At 33.8% G+C, this 19875-nt stretch overlaps 4 protein-coding genes across 11 annotated transcripts; 3 read left to right on the plus strand and 1 right to left on the minus strand.

The window, feature by feature from the left end:
- The first annotated feature begins 1423 nt into the window (after positions 1 to 1423).
- Positions 1424 to 5249, plus strand: LOC123220242. Of its 2 annotated transcripts, none has more exons than XM_044642327.1 (3): positions 1424 to 1720; positions 2540 to 4418; positions 4824 to 5249. In XM_044642327.1, exons 2-3 carry the CDS (start codon positions 2670 to 2672, stop codon positions 4986 to 4988), a joined length of 1914 nt encoding a protein of 637 aa, XP_044498262.1. In that variant the 5' UTR covers positions 1424 to 1720; positions 2540 to 2669; the 3' UTR covers positions 4989 to 5249. The 2 variants fall into 2 exon arrangements, with proteins under 2 accessions (XP_044498262.1, XP_044498263.1); XM_044642328.1 differs by lacking the exon at positions 1424 to 1720 and adding an exon at positions 1904 to 2060.
- A 3033-nt stretch (positions 5250 to 8282) lies between these two features.
- Positions 8283 to 12974, plus strand: LOC123220243. 6 transcript variants are annotated; one of them, XR_006503006.1, is made up of 5 exons: positions 8285 to 9425; positions 10160 to 10227; positions 10307 to 10669; positions 10815 to 11021; positions 12548 to 12974. XR_006503006.1 is itself a non-coding variant. In XM_044642329.1 (2 exons), exon 1 carries the CDS (start codon positions 8553 to 8555, stop codon positions 9420 to 9422), a length of 870 nt encoding a protein of 289 aa, XP_044498264.1. In that variant the 5' UTR covers positions 8353 to 8552; the 3' UTR covers positions 9423 to 9425; positions 12548 to 12974. The 6 variants fall into 6 exon arrangements, 2 of the variants coding, with proteins under 2 accessions (XP_044498264.1, XP_044498265.1); XR_006503005.1 differs by having other exon boundaries at positions 8283 to 9425; positions 10160 to 10669; XR_006503007.1 differs by having other exon boundaries at positions 10160 to 10669; positions 10815 to 10945.
- Positions 12975 to 13792: 818 nt separating this feature from the next.
- Positions 13793 to 17459, plus strand: LOC123221236. 2 transcript variants are annotated; one of them, XM_044644013.1, is made up of 2 exons: positions 13793 to 14999; positions 17068 to 17459. In XM_044644013.1, the coding sequence occupies exons 1-2, from the start codon at positions 14761 to 14763 to the stop codon at positions 17324 to 17326; spliced, it is 498 nt and encodes a 165-aa protein (XP_044499948.1). In that variant the 5' UTR covers positions 13793 to 14760; the 3' UTR covers positions 17327 to 17459. The 2 variants fall into 2 exon arrangements, with proteins under 2 accessions (XP_044499948.1, XP_044499949.1); XM_044644014.1 differs by having other exon boundaries at positions 13818 to 14999; positions 16900 to 17459.
- A 687-nt stretch (positions 17460 to 18146) lies between these two features.
- On the minus strand, positions 18147 to 19823 carry LOC123221235. Its single transcript, XM_044644012.1, has 3 exons — positions 19536 to 19823; positions 19364 to 19452; positions 18147 to 19280 (listed from the first exon to the last, which is right to left on the minus strand). The coding sequence occupies exons 1-3, from the start codon at positions 19623 to 19625 to the stop codon at positions 18467 to 18469; spliced, it is 993 nt and encodes a 330-aa protein (XP_044499947.1). The 5' UTR covers positions 19626 to 19823; the 3' UTR covers positions 18147 to 18466.
- Positions 19824 to 19875: the final 52 nt, after the last annotated feature.

A 19875-nucleotide genomic window follows, 5' to 3' on the forward strand; every position in this document is an offset into this window, starting at 1 on the left:
ATATTGATAATAATATTACAACTAAAAAATAATTTAATTAATTTATATCATAATTTGATAACATGAAAAAAAAATCATAATATATAATTAACATGAAAGATATTTTAGAAGGTATACAAAATAAATATTTTAGCATAAAACACAGTTAGTTTAGGTGGGGAAATAGACTTTCTAAATTTAAAGAGTGAAAATTGTGATTTAATCATAGTTTGGGTGGGAGGCAGTTATTTAGCATTAAATTAATAAATAAAAGAAAAGCAAATGTCCATTTCAGTGGATGTACTCCCTCATATTTCTCTAAGTGGCCCGTTTTTTCTGGCCCTTAGTGGAGGACTTCAGTATCCATCATGCGCACCAGCTCACTCTCTTGCCCTCCCTTCTGCCCTTTTTTATTTTTATTTTTTATTATTACTTTTTTTAAACAATTAAAAAGTTTATCACTATTTATTACATAAAAATAAGATATGTAAATTTTAACATTAAATTCTTAACAAAAATAACAAAGACTGACTTTTTAGTCAACCTTATTTGTTTTTCTATTTTTTTAGGTCAAAAGAGTATTTCCTATAAAAACTATCCTTCTTTTTTAAGTTTTTATTTCCTAACTTTGAAAATCTTATTTATTTATTCATAAGTGGTTAAAGTTAATAAAATTTTAACTTCTTAAAATTTTATTTTTTCCCCGTTAAACTCTAAAAAGTAATCATTTTTTTTATAAGTTAAGTTTTAAAAAATGATATTTCTCTCTTAGGATTTAGTTTTCAAACTCCAACTCATCTTCGATGCCATTGCTAGTGACTTCTCCCTCTGACGATCTTTCTTCTCTCATCTGAACACCCGATTGATGTCGAATGAAGTCAAGAAGATAAAAAACTTCATCGGGAAGACGAAACTCTTCGTCTACTTGGCTTCATTTGAAGTCCAAATGAGAGGAAAGAGATCATTAGATGGAGATAAAGCTTCGAGAGGGAGAGACCATCAGTAATGATGCTGAAAATGATATTAGAGTTTAAAAGCTAAACCCTAAGAGAGAAAATATTATTTTTAAAATTTAGACTATAAAGAGAAATAGTTAATTTTTAAGGTTTATAGAGAAAAAAAACTAAAATTTATTTTTAATATTATATATAAAATAATAATTTTATATTTAAAATTAATAAAATTAATTATCTATACATAAATTGATAAAATTTTTCAAATTAAGAAATAAAAATTTGCCAAAGGGGGATGCCTTGGATGGAAATAAGTCCTTGGGCCTTTATTTTATACCATTAATGACACTATTATAATTTGTGTGTTAGATTCCATCAGGGACTTTTTGAGATAATTTATTTTTATATATATTTTCTGTCTAATTTTCTGGGAATGAAAATTATGAAAATAAAATGAAATAAAAGGCCCCACGAACTGATATTCCACAAACAAACGTGGCTGACGCCCACTTTGATTGAGTTGGTTTTTTTTAGCTTCAATTTCTCGCTCTCTGGAGACTCATTCTGAATCCGAAAATAGAACTGTTGTCTGAAACAGTTGCAACTTTTAAAAAATTGTGTTTTTTTTTTTTTTCTAAGTGCAGTGCATTATTTGTTTTCTTCCTTCATTAGCACCCAGTTTCTTCTGTGTTTCGTTTGTTTTAACTCTGTTGAACTTCGTTTGAGTTGAAGTGTGGACAGTGGCTTGAGGTTGATGTGGGTTTGGTTTCTTGGATCCGTTTCTGCTGGTAAGAAAAAGTTGGCCTCTTCTTGTTTATTTTGTCCACAAAAGTTTGTAGCTTTTTTGTTTATTCATGTTGTTAACTACTTTAATAGTTGATTTGCCATAGTTTATTATGTTTAGCTTGTGGGGTTGTCTTATCAAAGGAGTTACTGTTGAGAAAAAATAATCTTTCTACTCGCCCTTTATCAATTTATTCAACTAATTCGAGAACAATCAAGAGCTTGATTAAATGTTTTAGTTTGCTGAGTTTTGTTGTGAACTTGAGGTAGTAGGCTGTATTCAATTAATTTGAGGAGATAAAATTTTTACTGAGTTCCAGCAATCCTTTCAGTTTTGTTCAACATGTATGGGATTTTCCTAACTTTCACTCTCTTTGGTATGGTTTTGTATGCTTGATTGATTTCAGTGGTTGCTTTTATCTGTTTTTTTTTTTTTTTTTTGGTTTTTGCCACTAATTGGTTAGTGTTCACACATCACCATTTTTTTCCCTCTCTTTCCTGTCTGCAGTATCTCCTTTTGATATGAATCTGACTTGCACAATATTATCATTAATCACATAATCAGACTTCTTGATCGATTTTGTTTTTTTTTTTTTTGTTGACTTTGATGTTTATTACTGCTCCATAATTTGGTAGCATGTTTTTGGGATACTTAAATCTTCCCTTTTTTTCGCATTTAGTATAATGAATAAAATCAGTCATATTTAGTCACTGAAATTGTTTCTTTCTCTTCCCCTTTTGTTTTTAACTTTAATTTTGATTTGAAATGAGCAATTATGTAGCTTTGTACAAATTTAGATGCTAATCATTCTCGTTCCTTTCAGATTCATTGTGATGTGTGAAGAAGATATTTTACTGTAATGCAGTAGCTATCTACTTTAATGTCAATTATCTGGAGGCAGAATATGGGAATCAACTCTTTTGGATAAGTAGAGGCTTTTATTTTGGCAGAAGATGGAGAACAAATTGGCCCATTCCCAGAAAGTTGGCAAGGGGAAGGAAGATTCATTGGATGGCAATAACAAGGACATTGAATTATCTGGGGACAATGGGTTGGATGGTGCAGAACTTAAAACAAGAAGTTTAGTGAGAAGGGTGAATTCTCAGCGTAGTCTGATATTAAATGTGAAGCAATTGTTGGCGGGTAAAAGTTTTCTAAAGAAAACATTCCTTCAGAGTAATCATGGCTTAGATGCTAAGATTCCAAAGCATATGGTTACTCTAGATGAGAGATATCTTCGTTGGTGTCTTGAATTGATTCATACTAGTGCATCAAAAGCAGCTCAGTGCAGCATCTCTATGAATATGAGCTCAACAAATATGGGCATCCTGTGGGATGACATGAAACCAGCTAAAATGAGCAATGAAAATCCCTGTGATATGGGTGGGCTTGTTTTTGAATGTCCATTGGCAACTGGGAGAGGGAGTGTTCTCATTAGTCCTGCAGGTCAGTGGATTGTGGGTTCAGTTATGGGTAGCAAGAGTATGATAAATATTTTGAAGAGCCCTCTGTTAAGCAAATTTGGTGCATTAGATGGTGATGGTAATTTCAGAAGAATAGGTTTGAATGATATTAAAGGGCCAGTAAGTTATGATTTTATAAGCCCTCCTGGTGGCCTTAGTAATTATTCATCGCAGAAGCTAGAAAAGAAAACACATATGCTGGGAAACCGTAAGAATGGATCTGAGACTGTGCACAACAGGCTTGTGTCAGTCTCAAGCACAAACTCCTCATGTTCTGATCAATCTTCTTCTTCTGCTGCTTCTACCTCAGTTTCTCTAGGAATGCTGCAATGCATGTGGAAGGGTGGGAAACCACATTTTGTGTTTTCTGTAGATGAGCGAAAGGAGGTCTATATTGCCAACTTGTCTAAGACTGAATCTGCTGGCAGTATGTCTGCGGACTATATGTACACATTCCATTTGAGAAAGGGTGGCGAAAAGGAACATGGGATTCATGATAATGAGTCACTCCTTGTTGGTAAAATGAAGGTTTCAACTTCTTTCACTTTCTGCCGGAATGATTCCAAAATTATGGAAACACAATTCACTTTGTTTTCTACTACTGAGAATTTTGTTGGGGAGATGGAAATGTCATGTCGTGGTATAAGGAAGAACAAGAGTTTATCTAAGAAGGTGGTGGAAGTATTCAGAAATAGCCACTCATCCAAGCAGTTTACGCTCTCTAAATATGGTGGGTCAAGTGCACTGGAAACTTCTTCTTGGGAACAGTTGCAAAATATGAGCAACAATTTGGATGCTTTTGGTCGGACTAGTCTCATTGAAGATGATCTTCCACCAAATCTTGAATTAGCTGCCATTGTTGTGAAAGACCATCTCCCTGCTGGTGGTCAGAAGGAAGCTGGAGGTTGGGGCTTGAAATTTCTGAAGAAAGTAGGGGTCAGTCAAAGTGCTGAGACTCTAAAAACCTCTGCACGTTCTGTTTATTGTGCTCAAGATAGTGATGATTGCTCAACAAGTATGGATATTCTAATTCCAGCAGGTTTTCATGGTGGCCCAAGAACAAGAAATGGGGGTCCTTCTGGTCTCATTGAGAGATGGAGATCTGGTGGATGCTGTGACTGTGGTGGCTGGGACCTGGGCTGCCCACTCACTGTACTCAATACCAGATTTAGCCGAAAAGAGGTTTCACCCCAAGCAGATATTCATGACGAGTTCAAATCATTTGATTTGTTCATGCTTGTAAGTCTGTTTCCAATAACTTCTTCCCTTACTATTGTTAGTCTGGTTACAATATGCTTTTCCAGGTTTTCCTGACAACCTTAATACGTACAGTGTTATAATTTCTAATTATTTGATTATCATGAGGTTTCACTGAATATTAGTTAAGATTAAACATTGTAGTTTTATGCAAATCATTAAATGGTTATTGATAGATATATTAGCTGTGATATAGCTGGATTAGAAATATTTCTTGCCTTTATAACTAGCTCCTTTAATTACTGATATAGTTTCACCAAAAATTGCAGTTTGCTAATTTCCCATTGTCTTCCGAAATTTGTTTGTTGTATGGAAAATGACAAAAGTATTGTGGTCAAGTACTTAAATGAGCATTGAGATGATCATGGTTCAACTTCAATGTTTCAGGGTTCTGAACTGAAAGCTCCCACCTTGAGGATGGTGAATATCCGTGATGGTTTGTATTTTATTCATTTTCAATCGAATCTATCAGCTTTGCAGTCTTTATCGATTGCAGTGGCATCTGTTCATTCCCAGAGTCCCAGTCTCCGACCTGAAAATATACAGGAGTGAACTAGCAGTTTCCAGAATTGAGGTTTATGTTGTAGTTTAACTTTTACTGTATTAGAGCTGTGTGTTATTCTAAAGTTGAATTTTATACATGAGTATAGGTGCTCATAGTTTTGTTGTATAGTTGCAGCTTGTCCAGTGTCAGATTGTTTTTAGGTTAGTTTCACTGATTGGAATTTTTACACTTCAATTGCCAGAGCAAAAGAATTTGTATTGTGTTCCCTTTTTGATTGAATGCAAGTTTTCGATAAGTTAAGTTTGATACCTAATTATCTTAATGCATTGTATCTATGAGAGCTTGGAGTAAAGCATATGAATAACTTTATGTTGAGATATCAATTCGCATAGCTAATGAAATTAACTGAGAAGCACACAAATTTATTTTTTTTATTTTAAGAATATAATACGTTCCCTATCTTGTTTTTGGCAGCTTAGTTGTGCTTTTGATGATAAAACTTAAATGGAATTCTTATTGTTTTATACATTCTAGCAAAGCCGTAATCCAGAATCACTGATAAAGTGAGAAACAACCATGAGGATGCGGGTTTTAGTCGTGTTCAATAGTGTTGAATAAAGGGTCTAAAATACATTGCAAGAACCCATTTTTTGGCTTCCATTTCCCCATCTTCCTAGTGGTTAATCTTGCGGGTACTTGCTTTGTAGAGAATTGATGATGGTGCTACATGGTAGCACATGCTTTGAAAAGTTGTAGTTTGAAACCAGAGTCTGTCTACATGCCACCTGCCAGATTATTCATGCAGCTACCTTCCTGTGTAAAACGCAGAATTGGATCTTCTCACAGGTATTTTTTCTTTAAGCCCATTCTTCTCAATCTTATTGCTTCCTTCTCTTGAGAGGGATATCTAGAACAGCTGGTGTAGTTTTAATCATGACAAATTGTTTTCAACTTCAGAGATTCACCTGCTAGACATAATCGATGATGTAAGAAAAAAATTTTTTGTGCTGTAAAATCAGAAATGTGGATTTGATAGATCTATACTAAAAATTCCTTCAGAGTTAAGCAATGACCTTAAGAAGCAGGTAGCTGATGGTTGTCACTTTTGCTTCATCTAAATTTGTAGTCTTGATAAAATCTTGGTTCAAACAATTATCAAGAGTTCTCCAGCACACAAATGTTCTAGAAAGTCCTGCATACATATTTAAAGCTTAGGATGATATTTTTGTTCCGAGATCATGAATTATGCCTGTGGGTATTGGTGCTTTCTGTAATATGTTGATTCGTAGAATCTAATTATAATTTACACCATTTCCTCGTCATAATCATCATAAAATCAACAGGTTGTTAACAATGCTACTTTTGGCATCATATAAATCTATAGATCCCTAAGGTAATCTATACAATAAATTTTGCACGTTCAAATATGCATATAATCAATGGAACAAAATGTGTATTGTGTAAAATGGCATTAGAATCAAGCTTGAATGCTGTCTACCATGTCGCTTTTGGAAGTGCTAAATGATGCAAAAATTTACAGACTCATATATGTTCATTCTTGCTAAGTGACTTTTACCAAAATGACAGAAATGTATATCTAAATGAACTCATTCTGCCCAAAACTTTGATTACTAATGTTACTGGATTATGCTCAATGTAACACTGACACTATATATGATTATCTTTTGCAGGTAATGTTCTCTTAATTGTATCTTCTGGTTCAGCTTAATGTCTTCTCACCTCTAAATTTTTCAGGCCTTCTGCTTGTCTACACAAACTTTATTGCAGATGGTTGGACTGGCCCTGAGTGTTCTGTCCAATGTAGCTTTGGAAGAGCAATACAGAAATTGAAAACCCATTTAGCATTTCTAGTAAGGCTGCAGATTTGCTTTTTGCTTTTTGTTTTTTACTATTCCCCTTCCAGTTGTGTCGCCATCCTTAGATTTGTCATGATCTATTGAGCTAACTGCCATGCTTCATGCTTGTTTTTCAATCCCATTTTCTTTCTTGCCAAACAGACTTTGATTATGACAAATCTAGCAATGTTATAGAGCAAATTAATGAAGAGTGCTTTGTAGTGCCCACTTTCATTTAATGTTATAGAACTGATTTTAACCATTTGATTAGAAAAAAGGAAAAAAAAAATACTTTGCATGGTTCAAAATTCCCTTCTTTTTAACTTCGCATAACTGCGATTGAGAAGTAGGCATTACTGAAAAAGAGAAAAGCAGATTGAAAGAAGTTGATTTTACTATCTCTTTAACCATCAAGTACTTTGAATTATTGCTGGCTTGTGAGCATGAGTTGAAAGTTCTTTTGACTCTGTCAAAAGTGCTTTTCCATACAGCCAAAAGCACATTTTGGATGCTCTTTTGGCGGTTCTCTGAAAGTGTTTTTGGGTTTAAAAACATATTTGAAGTATTTTCCGGGAAGGTGGCAGCTGCCATTGGCTCCTGTAGACTGCATTTCTCTGCAAGACTAAATTCAAGCTGGTCCATGCCACAAATATCAATTCAGCCTCCATATTCATATGATTTTCATCCTGGGAGCTTATATATTTATCATAATAAAGTTAAATATTTATATCTTGAATTTGAATTTAAAATCATAATTTGAGGGACTGAGATAATAAAAAAGAAATTCTATTTCACCCTATAAAATTACATGAGAATTAGCTGTTTATTACAAGGAAGAAGATCTCTCTAAACAGGATATACTAATAAATAATAGAAAATAATATGTTTGAAAAATTAGCAAGATGAGTTCTATCTATGAGATTGTGAGAATTAGGAAACTTAATTTGGATTTTTTTATGAGTAATATTATATATTTTCATTTTGAGTACATAAATAAGTACACATTTATATGTATCATCACGTGAATAAATATTATTTTATTATTAATTCAAAATAATTCAATCATATGTTGTTATATATTAAATATATACATATTTATGATGTTATTTTATACTTCTCGGTAATTTGGTTTGAAGATATCTTTCATTGCCAAATGGCTAGTCGATTGTGAAATTGTTTCTTGTGCAACCTTATTAGAATATCAACAATTTTGTTCATAGTTTGAACATATGACATTCGGATCACTCACTATCAATCTCTTGTTAACTTTGTATTTGAAAACTTTAACGCGTTTAGTTTTGTTATGATAGGATTGTGAACTCTTACAATTGTAGTCGCATTTAGTTTTGTCATAATCAGACTGTGAGCTATTGCAATTATAGTCTTATTATCTAATAGACCTTGATTGGTGGAGTCGGAACCTTTAATTCTTCTAGCAGCCTCTTTGTTCACCTAACTTCACACATTTTGCGAGCAATCGATCAAAATTTAGCTTTAACATTACTGGTAGAAATTTTGAAGTGTTTTGATATACTTATCAAAACGACACCGCATAAGACAAAACCAGAGACCTGACAATATATTTTTTTCCCAGGTTAACGTGTCTGCAAGACTGCAATTGAAAGTGTCAAACATTTCTAACGACTTTCTTCAACAAGCTTTCAGTCTGTCTTGTAATCTAACAGTTCAGATTTCCCTTCTCTTTTCATTTATCTTCTCATTACGCACAATCATCATCATCCATCGCAAAATCAAATGGCTTCATTGGCAGCCAATTTCACTGCCTTTCTCTTCCTTTTCCCAGCTGGCCTTAACCGCCTACTTTTTTCTTCATCTCTTTATCTTAAAAACCCTTCTGTTTTCAGATCAAAACCATGGTATTTCTCTGACCAAAGATACAAAAATTTTGATCTTTATTTCTTGATTATTTCACTCCCCATTGCCTCTTTTAGCGAGTTATTCTTTTTCTTGACTTTTTCTGGCCACCCCACTTTCAGATTCTCCTTCTTTATGCAATCGGCTTCACTTTTTCTCTTCTGGCTACTCATTATTATCATTTTTTTTCGTGAAACTTACGACGCTTTCATCGTTAACGAGAGTTTTGCTTTTCTTTTTCTGGGAATTTCGTTTCTTGTGGAATATTCTGTGGTTGGGAAAGGAATTGGAGGCCCCCTTGGTGGGGAGGCTTATAATTTGTTGGGTGAATTGACTCTTATTTGTGCTGGTGCTTGTTTGGTTTTGTCCATAAAGCCAACTGCTTTTTTTGCCGAGTTTTTCTTGTCTTGTGGGTTGATTTTTAAAGGGACTTGGTTGTTACAAACCGGCTTCTCTTTGTACACTGATACATTTGCCTTCAAAGGGTGTCATAAAATTTCTCCGTCTACTGCTAAAGATTTTATTGAAAGTAAATGTGATCTTGACAAGGATGGCCTTAGGGGGGTAGCATTCATTAATCTTTTGTTTGTTGCGCATGCAATTGCGGTGTTTATAGGAAGCGTTGTGTTGTTCGGGTTCTTATCAAGTCATAAAAAATTGGGGCGTGGTGAGGCAAGCGGGCCATTGCTAGCGCAGCTCGAATCCGACAGCTCGTTGATGCATCCTGTTCCTGAATTTGAACTGGAATGAGGTGTATGTTATTGTTTCTTCTTTGCTTCTCATATCGGTTTGTACAAAGAGTTCACTTAATGGAAGTTAAATATTTTGTTCTATCTTTATCAATAGGAAGTCTATATTGGCGCACCTGAGTTTGTTTCTTACATTTTCGTGGATCCTTTGGTGTTTAGTTTTGATCATGCTTAAGATTACTTGTTTGTAATTGATTTATTTAAACTAATTGAAATGGACTGAGTTGTTCTCACACAAATGGACTGAGTTGTTCTCACACAAATGTACTTTTTTGCAAGAGGTAATGCTTATGCAAATGTTGTAAAAAGTCAGGATGAGATATGCAGCATACTAATGTTGTTCGTAATGAAGATCTGCTTTATGCTTGAATTAATACTTTGTGGACAATCATGATAAAAGATTTTCTTTAAATAGTTTTTGTGTGCTTCAGTCAATGCTTTACCTTTATGAAGCATCCATGGCTAGGATGACCATATCTCCCCGAGGCTTTATTGTTCCTCCTAGTTTACACTGTTATTATATTGGAAACCACAACTTTTTGGTTTAATTTTATTTGTCTGGTTTAACCTATCATTACCAGGTTAAACATCATGGAAATAGAATTAGGAAACACAAAATAAGGATATGTAAAGCCTCAAATGATTGTGGGTAGTCTGTAGATGTCACCCCTAGTAAGAATCTGTCACTGAGAACATTTTTGGGTTACTCAAGAGACTTATTATACTCTGGTATAACAGCACGCAAAACCAGCATTCTCTGTCAGCATCCTTATATGATGGCAACCTTTGCAGTGGACCAGTGGCAGGTAGCTTCTGACTTCGGAGTGATTCATTTCATGTTCTTGGTTTGATGGATATTCTGATGCAATATAATTGCAATAGCAGTTGATTGTAACTCTCGCCATTGCATTTTGTCATCTGATGCCAATTCATAGCTCCATAGCCTTACTTGACTGTTACAGCCTGCTGTCTACTGATAACTAGCTTACATGCTTGAGGTTGTTGGTTATCTCTTTAAGTTTGAATATAAAGAAGTGTGTCCATCCAGAAGCAGGAGAATGAGATTACAAACTGAAAGAATTTGTGAGGAGGTGATGCCCCTCTAATTCCCAAGTCTGCAGGTGGTTGCAGAAGATTCCATTACTATTTGCACAGCTAGTTACTGAAAATTGTCCAATTTTTCTTTCTTTCTTTTCAACTGAGTTTCAACATTCAAACTTTGGCAAGGAGTGGAGAATGAGTTCTCTGGTATGCTTTCTAGACATTTAGCACTATTTCATTATGTACTTCTGGGTTTTATTTTATGAAGTTCAGATTATGTTGAAGAGCCTGAGAGTTATTACACTAGAAATTAGACCAGCTCATTAATTTTTTTCCCCATATTTTTGTGCAGAAACAAATGTTCAAATGCTTAGTAATGAGACATCCCTTGGTCAATTATCCTACTCATATTTAACTAGATGGACCTGATGTCTCTTTGATTGTTATGTGGTTGTTGCTACAATTTTACAAGATTTGATGAAGGTCTGCTCGCAAGCAATATTTGGAGTGAAAATAATATGTTCAACAGAAAATTATTTCTTAAATTTGAACTCATCAAGTATGTTGTTTTCATTTCTTTTATCAAATTTGTAGCTATTGCTTTTGATTTAGGGGCTTTAATGCAATTTTTTAACTTATTATAATATGACATGATCATACTAGTGACAAATAGTCATAGAACTCATTCTTTAATTTATCACATTATTCACCTACTACATAGCAAGGAGATATTATGTTTTTATGATGAGTAAGGTGTCTAATATTACTTATGCATGCCTAGCAAGATAGTCTATGGTAGATTAAGAATTTTTGTTCTTTGGTTTGGAGAACTTTAAAGTTTAAGAAATTAAGGTGAGAAATAATGGTTTTGATGATGAAGCACCGATTTGATACAGTTAAAGAAGTTCAAGAAGTTGATATATGGTACTCATTGTAGTGTTTTGACAACAAAGCAAGCATGGCTGTTGATAAATATAGATAATAAATTATTCCAATTTGGTATATACCGCTGAAGACAGTGTTTTTGAATGTCAACCATCGTTTATGAAAACATCTAAATTGATGGATTTTTATTCGGACATGGATTCTCTTGATCATCCTTATAAATTCACTGCATCTACGCATTTAGATTTCTGTAATCTGACTAGTTTTTTCACATACCTTAATCTTGCATTCACTAGAACAAATACACACACATAAAAAGAAATTAGTCGTAACTAAAATCTAAAGAAAATAATTTATTGTTTGCTCTAATAAAAGTCTGTTGTACGCCTGCTTATGAGAACAGGAAAAAGTTTTATTATTCTTATTGATTTAGAAATGCGTAAGTTGCACTTGTACATATATGTACAAAATAACTTGGAATCTACTGCCATAAAGGAGGAGATAATTCCCTGGTTTTCTGAAGGAAAAATCTTGATATAATCAAGAATTAATGCTGAATTCAAACCAAACTAAGGTGATTCAATAAGACAGAATTTCAGAGTATGTTGTACACTTGTGTTTCTTTGACTTCAGCAATTTGATAATTATTTTAACCTTTTTTTTTTCTCTTCTTTCTTTCATTTTCTTCCCTATTCTTTTTATCAAGTTAATAGTTGATTACTTTGCATGCTTAGTTCTTGTTTAGAGAATTAGATTCGCCGCTAAACTACTTGAATTCTAAAGTTACGTGCCATGTGGAGTTGTTTGAATGTGGTCATGTCAATTTAGTCCTTCATTTGACAATTGAGATTGATAGATGAAAGGAAAAAAATGCTTAGTTCATTCTAACTCTTTCAAGAAAAAGGGGAAAAATTAACTGAAAAACTTAGGATTGTACAAACAACTATTTTGTAGATCCAATTAACTGTGAAATTCTCATTTTTTTTGGTATCAAATCCGTGGATTTGTTGTGTTGTGTAACTAGAAATTCGAAGTTTTTCTTAGATTCAAAACTCAGTAGTTGTTCTTGTAAAAGCATACAGTACTACAATAAATTAGCAAGAAGCTACAACTAATTAAATGTCTTTTGAGGTAGTGTGAAGAATTACCAGAAGTTTACCAGGTTGAATCTTATAATATGCTGTCATCCCTCTTTCACAGGTTCAATAATATCCACAGCATCAGAATAAATTCCTTTCACCATCTCCATTGTACCATGCAAAAGCCCATATGCAACAAGTCTCTTTGGACAGAAATCGAGTTGATATTGACGAGAAGGCATGTCGTGGATCTGATACCAAAGACTGTCAAACATTATGAGGCAATCTGCTGTGTAATCCTCATTCTTTTTTTTTAATGTCTATGTATCTTCCAGGTTACACTTACAAGTGCTATATTTATACCAGTACCTTTGCCCTCTACTGCTGTGGAAGTTTGATTTATAACAGATCTTAATAGTTACAGAAAGCCTTGCTACCAATAGCAAATTTGTACTGTATTCTTGATCCCTTTCCAGAACATGTTTATGCATTGTAAGTTTCCTTGGAAATGCATAATGGACTAATTGCTCGATGCATCTTTTAAGGCATCATTTGTTTCTTGGTAAATGACGTAAAAATATGTCAATGCATTGTGTAAATGATTCGATTGCTGAAATTCAGAAGTTATATCAACATTGTAGAAAGTTTACCAGGACTTGGTTTTCCACAGACCCTAATTCATGCAAGTAATGATCAATCTTTATAGGTTTTTCAGCACTGTAATGAAAGGAACAATTCGAGTAATTAGAGCGAAATCTGCGTCTAACGTTAACATTTTATCTTTTTGCCTAGTATTATAGTTTAATTTCAACCACAGTTAGTGATCATTCAACAAGTCAGATTTGCAGTCTTACAGTTATCTGCTGCATACACTTTCACCTGCTTGCTGAATCTGGGTTCACACAAACTGGTTGCCATGAGGACTGCTTTTTTGTTTATTAGCAAATATGCTATTAGCTTGTCCTGCCAACAAAATGGTTGCACGCCATATCATTTCCATTTGCACAATGATACCAATGTATGCGGATCCAGAGATACAATATAGAGGGTGGGTTAAAACTACATAAAAATAAAATATAAATGGTAAATTTAAAATAATGAAATATAAGAAGAATAATGTAAAATTTTAAAAGTTATTTTGACATTTTTAATATATTAAACAACTAATTTTTCAGACTGAGAGAGCCTAGGCGACCTTCCAGTATGCAGGAGTGTTATCTCTAATTTATGTTAATCTTTTGTTGGTTTTTTAATTATTTAAATTCAATTATAATTTTTTCAGATTAATTAAAAATTTAATTAAATATATAAAATAACAAAGTTGACTTTGTTTCTCTCCACAATAATCCAATTACATCAATCCCCAAAGTCCTCTTTACAGTTCAGCTCATCTCATGAAACCAACAACCAGTAATAATACTATGCAGTGCAGCGTAGCTGCTTAGGCCTACTCCTAATCATCCACCATCAAAATCCGCCTCCTATTTTAACGACATTAACTACCGTGCTCTGCATCCACTGCCTCCAGCAGTAAGAGTCCACATATCAACTGGAGCACAAAATCACACCCCTTGATATCACCACCTACTAACTGCCCTCTCTATAACTAAATACTTCGTTGTTTGCCACTAATTTTTCTCCCTTTTATTTATTTATCTCATCATTTTGATCCCACAAATCCTGCTTTTAAAAAAAAAAACTATTTTATTGCGACTTTTCTAGTCGGCTTTTATAGTACCTAAATATATTTTTGTTGACGTTTTGATAATTCTTCTTTCATTTCCTAGGAAGGATTTTTGTTTTGTAGTGATTGTTAATTATTTAAGTCACTTTCAATGTAAGGGGTTCGTTTTATTTTCAAGGTTTTTTTTCTCTCTCTTTGATGGTTGAATTGTATTTTTTTAAAGTTTGATCGTGTCAACAACGAGCGTTGACTCTGTTTTTGGATTAGTATTTAAGCGTTTTGCAGCTGAATTTAATTCATAATCTCGAATTCAGGAACTAGGTTTCATGAATTCTTGATTATCTGATATGCAGGGAAATGGGGCTTTCTGAAAAATTACTGTCGTTCTTTGTCTTTTTAGTGTGATAATGATTTCTGAGTGTGTTTTCTCTGAAACTTAATGATAGATTTGTGTCCTATGTATTGTGGGTTGTTCTAAAAATTTAAAATTTTTGGGGTAGGATTTGTGAATTTATGATTTATAGGTAACCAGGTAATGGGATTTCTGTGTAATCCCTGTATTTGGTACTGATTATTTACCTTTTAATTGGCCCATTGATCGAGAGATTAAGTTTTTGAGTCTTGTAGTTAATAAAGTGGTGTGATTGCCTATGGAGACGGTCCGTGTTGATGTTAAGGATGTTAACGGGTGCAAAAATATGCCTATAGCTACGCTAGACTCTGAAAAGGTTGAAAATCATACTGATGATGGAGAAGAGAGTGAATCAACCTCTTTGTTGCCTCCCATGAGAGGTGGGATGTCAAGGAAATGTGAAAAAACACGAAGAAAAGTGCAGTGGAATGATAAGAATGGGAATAAGCTTGTGGAGGTGTTAGAGTTTGAACCAAGGTAATATAGATAAATTTCATTTGGTAATTTATGCATGGTTGGTGGTTGAAGTTCCAGAAAGTTGGTGTTTAATTTCTTTATGATATTATGCTATTTGGAATGATTTAATCTAGTCTATAATTTTATGTCATTTCATATGTTTTGTTTCTTCTATTTTGTGTTTTCTGGCTAACTACCTTGAGATCTGAGTTTCCAGTTTTGCGAACTTATTATGATTATGAATAATACATGCTCTAAGCTTAGCAAGTTAGCTTTCTCTTTGAGTGGGCATTCGGTTGTATGCCTTAAAATGAAGAGACATGTTGCACAAATCATTAGGCCATGGGCAGGTCATATCTTTGATTTGTTCACTTTAGCATCCCTGATTTGTTATTATTGTAATGGTTAGGGGAACTGCTTGTTTGTATATCCTGTTAAATTCTCAGTGGTTGCTCAATAATGAATAGCTAACTAGAGAATTGTTTCAAGTGCGTAGAGAGCTGGACTTCTACTGTTTGAGGTACAAGGTATTCTTACTTTCAGGTATTTCAATTAATGGAAATACCATACCATTGTCAGGTAATTGGTAGGGAAGCTAGACCTAGTGATACTGATTGACCTTAAACTCATTACTCACATTTTATATCATATTTGGTGGATTAAATAATTTGGATTAGAAGCTTAATGACCTCACCACACAGTATTGTTTTGAGATGGTTGATAGCTCTAGAAGAAGCCTAAGATAAAAAGACACCCTTGAAGGAAAACAAAAGTGCTTAGATTTCCAGTCACATTAAACATCCTGTAATCTTGTAAAAACTACTTGTGGAATCTGATTATGTGAAAATCTTGGAAAAAGAAGGCAATCTAATCATTCATTAACTTTACAAAAGATGAAGAATGATGCTTTAACATTTATTGCTTAAACCTTCCTTCAACATTTATGCAGTTCTAACGTATTGTAGTTTGATCTATTAAGTATCTTATATAAAGACTGCTTTCATTACTTGGGAGACAGGGTAATAGTTATTTATCATAAGGATACAGGTGTTATGTCTTGATAAAAGGTTCCCAGTGATTATCTTATTTGTATTATATCTTGGTTGAAAAAATAACTCTTAATTTAAGTAAATCAACATTAAAATAGTAAGGTGTTTATAATTGCCTCTGTAAACTGTAGTTAGTCATAAAAATAATTTATACACAGCAAGGTGAATTTCAATGAATAACTAAAGGCTTATATATTTTAACAAAGAGTGAAGGTTAGAAAGTTGATTAGATGCAGCAGTCAGCTTGGTTGAAACAGCTTAGTATAGTATACAAAACTGTTCAAATAGATGTGTGTTTCTAATGGGTTAATCTTATCTGTGGCCCTGTCTATTCATGTCAAGTCATAATGGCAATACTCTGTCAGTATTAAGTTCATATTCATTTATTGTTACCCTTTGCTCAAAGTTCTGGTTTCTGTTCGGCTTCCTGGACAGACGAGGTAATCTGTCTGTCTGTGTTGAAGGAATTGGTGACACTTGATTGAAAATACAGACTAAAATTTTGTTAAATTCCTTTATTCACTTTTTTACCATGCACTGCCAATGTTAGTATCTCATTATCACTTGACAAGTTATTATTATATGAAAAGGACCTTGTGGAATGTCAATTGGAAAAAATCCTTTCTTCAACACAACCTTAATTATTTGATCCAAATAAGCAAAATTTCAAATTCTTCATCATCTTTCTTTCCCTTTTAAGACGTAAGTTATAGTAATCAGTATTCCTTTCATTTTATAACTGTTCAAATGAGGAAAGGATATTAACATTGATGAGAATAATCTTGGTTATAGTAAAGATGTACTTGGGCATTGCTAATCTTTTGTGTATTTTCACGGATTACTGTAACATCTCACTAACCTTTTTCCTGCAGCGAAGCAAGTGACTCTGAAGATGATGATTCAGATACTTGTATGTGTACCATAATGTAGATATCATTTAGTGAACCAAATTACATGATTGGTGAATGAAATAATGAAGTTTTTCTCTGCGATACCTGATTTTGGTGCAAATTGGCCTTTTCTACCCTTGCTCTTGTTAGGAGGGACCAAAGGTCTGGAAGACAAGCAAGGAATTCTCTGACTTTCTCATGTTTATTTACATCTTGGAGCCATTCAAATTCCTTATGTGGGTTTCTGGAACTTTCTTACAAGCAGCTGCGAACTACTCAGATCTCATCTAGGATCGAAGCAGATAATTGCGATTATAGCAAGCATGCTTCTGTGAAATGTCATGTATGTACTACAATTGAGTTTCCTAAGTTTTTGCCATATATATTGATGTGGGGATTGAAACACTGAAGAGATATGATTACCGTGTTAAAAAGGTAGTAAGTACTTCAATTCTGTTTACTTCTTTTCCTCGATAGCTTTTGTAGTCAAACAACACTGTGAGCCAGTTTGAGTTTCTAAATACAGGTGGATTTATAGAGAATAAAGCTTATGGTGTGGTGCTTTTTTTATACCAAATCTGGAAATTATTCCAATCAGAAATTTGCTTAACTTGAATGATTTTTTGGTTTAAACTTTGTTTAATATAAATAAAATTAAGGGCACTTATAATTAATACAATTTGATGATATGTCACTATGTGATTGGGTGATTTTGAATTAGAAATAAAATAACATATGATATCACTCTTAAATTTATGTAATAATGATGCCACAGTCAATAATTATCTTAGAATCAGACAGCTCTTGGAAATTCTAGTATTGTGCATAATGAACAGATTTGGCGGTCCATTGTCTCCGTCATATACCTCATTATTGAAGCATATTATCACCATATTCTTCATGATCTGTCAAAAGGAATTTAAAGTGTTACTATCACTATTCTTATTCATTACTAGGAACACTTGTGATTGGAAGTGGTATATCTGGAAAATTTCACGTCCAGGCTTCTGTTTCTGCTGTCATTTATTAATTCCATGTTATAACAGTGGAGAAGCAGATTCTCCCATTAAGTGGAATCCATAATATACCCTGATTTAATTGTAAACATCATCTGCTATCATTTATTAATTCCATGTTATAACAGTGGAGTAGCAGAGACTCCCATTAAGTGGAATGCTTGATTTACCCAGATTTGTCTGAAATAAATCATCAGGAGAAAGAAAGAAATCTTCACAGGAATTTCATGATTGCAAAATTATTTTGTTTTTGTGCAAATAGTAAGGCATGTAACAAACAATCAAAGCCACTTATCCAGAAACCAGAATCGTTATGGTTATGAATACCGTCAGACTACAATAAAAGAATCAGAAACATAAACCCAGACAACAACAACCCATATTGTTTCATTCTATTCTCAGAATTTCTTGTGTTTACTTATTTGTTTTGACTTTTTTTTCAAAGCACGCTTGCGGTTGAATCCGTAAGCTTTTTCCTAAATTTTCACCAATAATTCGGCCTTCAAGTTGGTGATGCCTTGAATTGGTGTATCTTATCTGCTTTCCTGTAAAGATGATCTAACAAGCATGCTTCTCTTTGTTGCAGTGTTCTCAACAGAAATGCTTGTGGCTTGGGATTCCTCAGGATTTCGTGATGCTAACCAGTTCGAAAGGCTAGCATTAACCGTAACCTCCTGTAGTAAAGGCTCTGATTGACTGCTATATTGACCTAAGTTGGAAGGATACAGATTGGAAACTGTCTTCAAATCAAAGGGTGTTTGTGGTTCTTGCTGTATAGCAAAATTCTCCTTCCTCAGGTGCTTGGCTGATGCTGCTTTTGCTTTGACTGCTTTCCATTGAGTGAGAATATCTACTGGATTCAAAATAGAATTCAAACCAGGCAGTTGAATATGGTTATCGCTTTTGTCTTCAGCTGAATGAATCCACGAAATTCCTTGAGACAATTCTTCAGGTTGTGAGTTTAGTTGCTTCAAGAACTCAATTTTAGTTACTCTTTGATCATCAATGTCAATTGCAATCCCACCAAGATCTTCATTCTCATCCTCACCCTCATCATCATCAAAATCCAAATCACTTTCATTGTATTCAAAATCGTCTTCATCTTCATAGCAGTCTGTCAAATTTTGGTATCTATAATTGGGAGGAAATGAACCCCTTTTTGATGCAGTTGAATTCCCTTCAGAGACCGAAAATAAGTTCCCTTTTGCTGTTTCTGCACCACTCTGTTCTTTTTCATCCTCTCCATCGCTCTCTGACAAATTATATATAGTTTCATCTTTTGAAAGTGGCTCATAAGTTTGAACATTCAAATTAAAGCTTACTTTCTTCCCAATTTTGATCCTATTGCTGCAATCAAATCAACATTCAAACAAAAACCATGAAAGACTGTGACACCAAATCAACAAAACGAGCTCAACACTGAGACTGACCCGTGCTGAGAATTTGAGCTTGTGTGGTTCTCAGTTATATCAATAAGAGTAGAAACTGATGAAACCAGAGGCTCGTAACTGCCATGTATCTGCAACAAAAAGAATAACGCTCAACGAGAAAACAAGTAAAACTACAGATTACAAGAAGTCAAAAGCTTGAAAATAAGCATACTGGGTCTCGAGGTAAGAGTAAGACTTTTTTAGCCGGTTTTCTACGTTTTCTTTTGGAAGAACCACCAAAACAGCCGAGAAAACACCCCATTAAAAAGGTGGTGAAAATGGAAAGTTGGAGGGTGTTGAAGTGACAAGAATATGGGTCAAAAACAGAGATGTAAATTGAGAGAGGGTTTTAAAAATGGATTTGAGCTCCAACGGTTTTTGAAAAAAAGGAACGTTGGAGTCTTGATGAAAACGTTGGAGAGACACAACAGCTTTCAACTTTGCCTGCTTAGATCTCATTTTTTGGCAAATCACATTTCCCACCCAAACTTTGATGAAACAAACAACTAGAG

The sequence above is a fragment of the Mangifera indica genome, chromosome 7 (assembly GCF_011075055.1).
Source record: "Mangifera indica cultivar Alphonso chromosome 7, CATAS_Mindica_2.1, whole genome shotgun sequence".
NCBI lineage: Eukaryota > Viridiplantae > Streptophyta > Magnoliopsida > Sapindales > Anacardiaceae > Mangifera > Mangifera indica.

What these genes read in the sequence shown, in the direction of transcription:
- LOC123220242 (XM_044642327.1), top strand. Translation starts at nt 2,670, where the DNA reads ATGGAGAACAAATTGGCCCATTCCCAGAAAGTTGGCAAGGGGAAGGAA. An exon ending in CATTTGATTTGTTCATGCTT is followed by an intron (nt 4,419 to 4,823) that starts GTAAGTCTGTTT and finishes TCAATGTTTCAG; the next exon opens with GGTTCTGAACTGAAAGCTCC.
- LOC123220243 (XM_044642329.1), top strand. Translation starts at nt 8,553, where the DNA reads ATGGCTTCATTGGCAGCCAATTTCACTGCCTTTCTCTTCCTTTTCCCA.
- LOC123221236 (XM_044644013.1), top strand. Translation starts at nt 14,761, where the DNA reads ATGGAGACGGTCCGTGTTGATGTTAAGGATGTTAACGGGTGCAAAAAT. An exon ending in GTGTTAGAGTTTGAACCAAG is followed by an intron (nt 15,000 to 17,067) that starts GTAATATAGATA and finishes TGCTCTTGTTAG; the next exon opens with GAGGGACCAAAGGTCTGGAA.
- LOC123221235 (XM_044644012.1), bottom strand. Translation starts at nt 19,625, where the DNA reads ATGGGGTGTTTTCTCGGCTGTTTTGGTGGTTCTTCCAAAAGAAAACGT. An exon ending in TACTCTTACCTCGAGACCCA is followed by an intron (nt 19,453 to 19,535) that starts GTATGCTTATTT and finishes TTTTTGTTGCAG; the next exon opens with ATACATGGCAGTTACGAGCC. An exon ending in AGCTCAAATTCTCAGCACGG is followed by an intron (nt 19,281 to 19,363) that starts GTCAGTCTCAGT and finishes ATTTGATTGCAG; the next exon opens with CAATAGGATCAAAATTGGGA.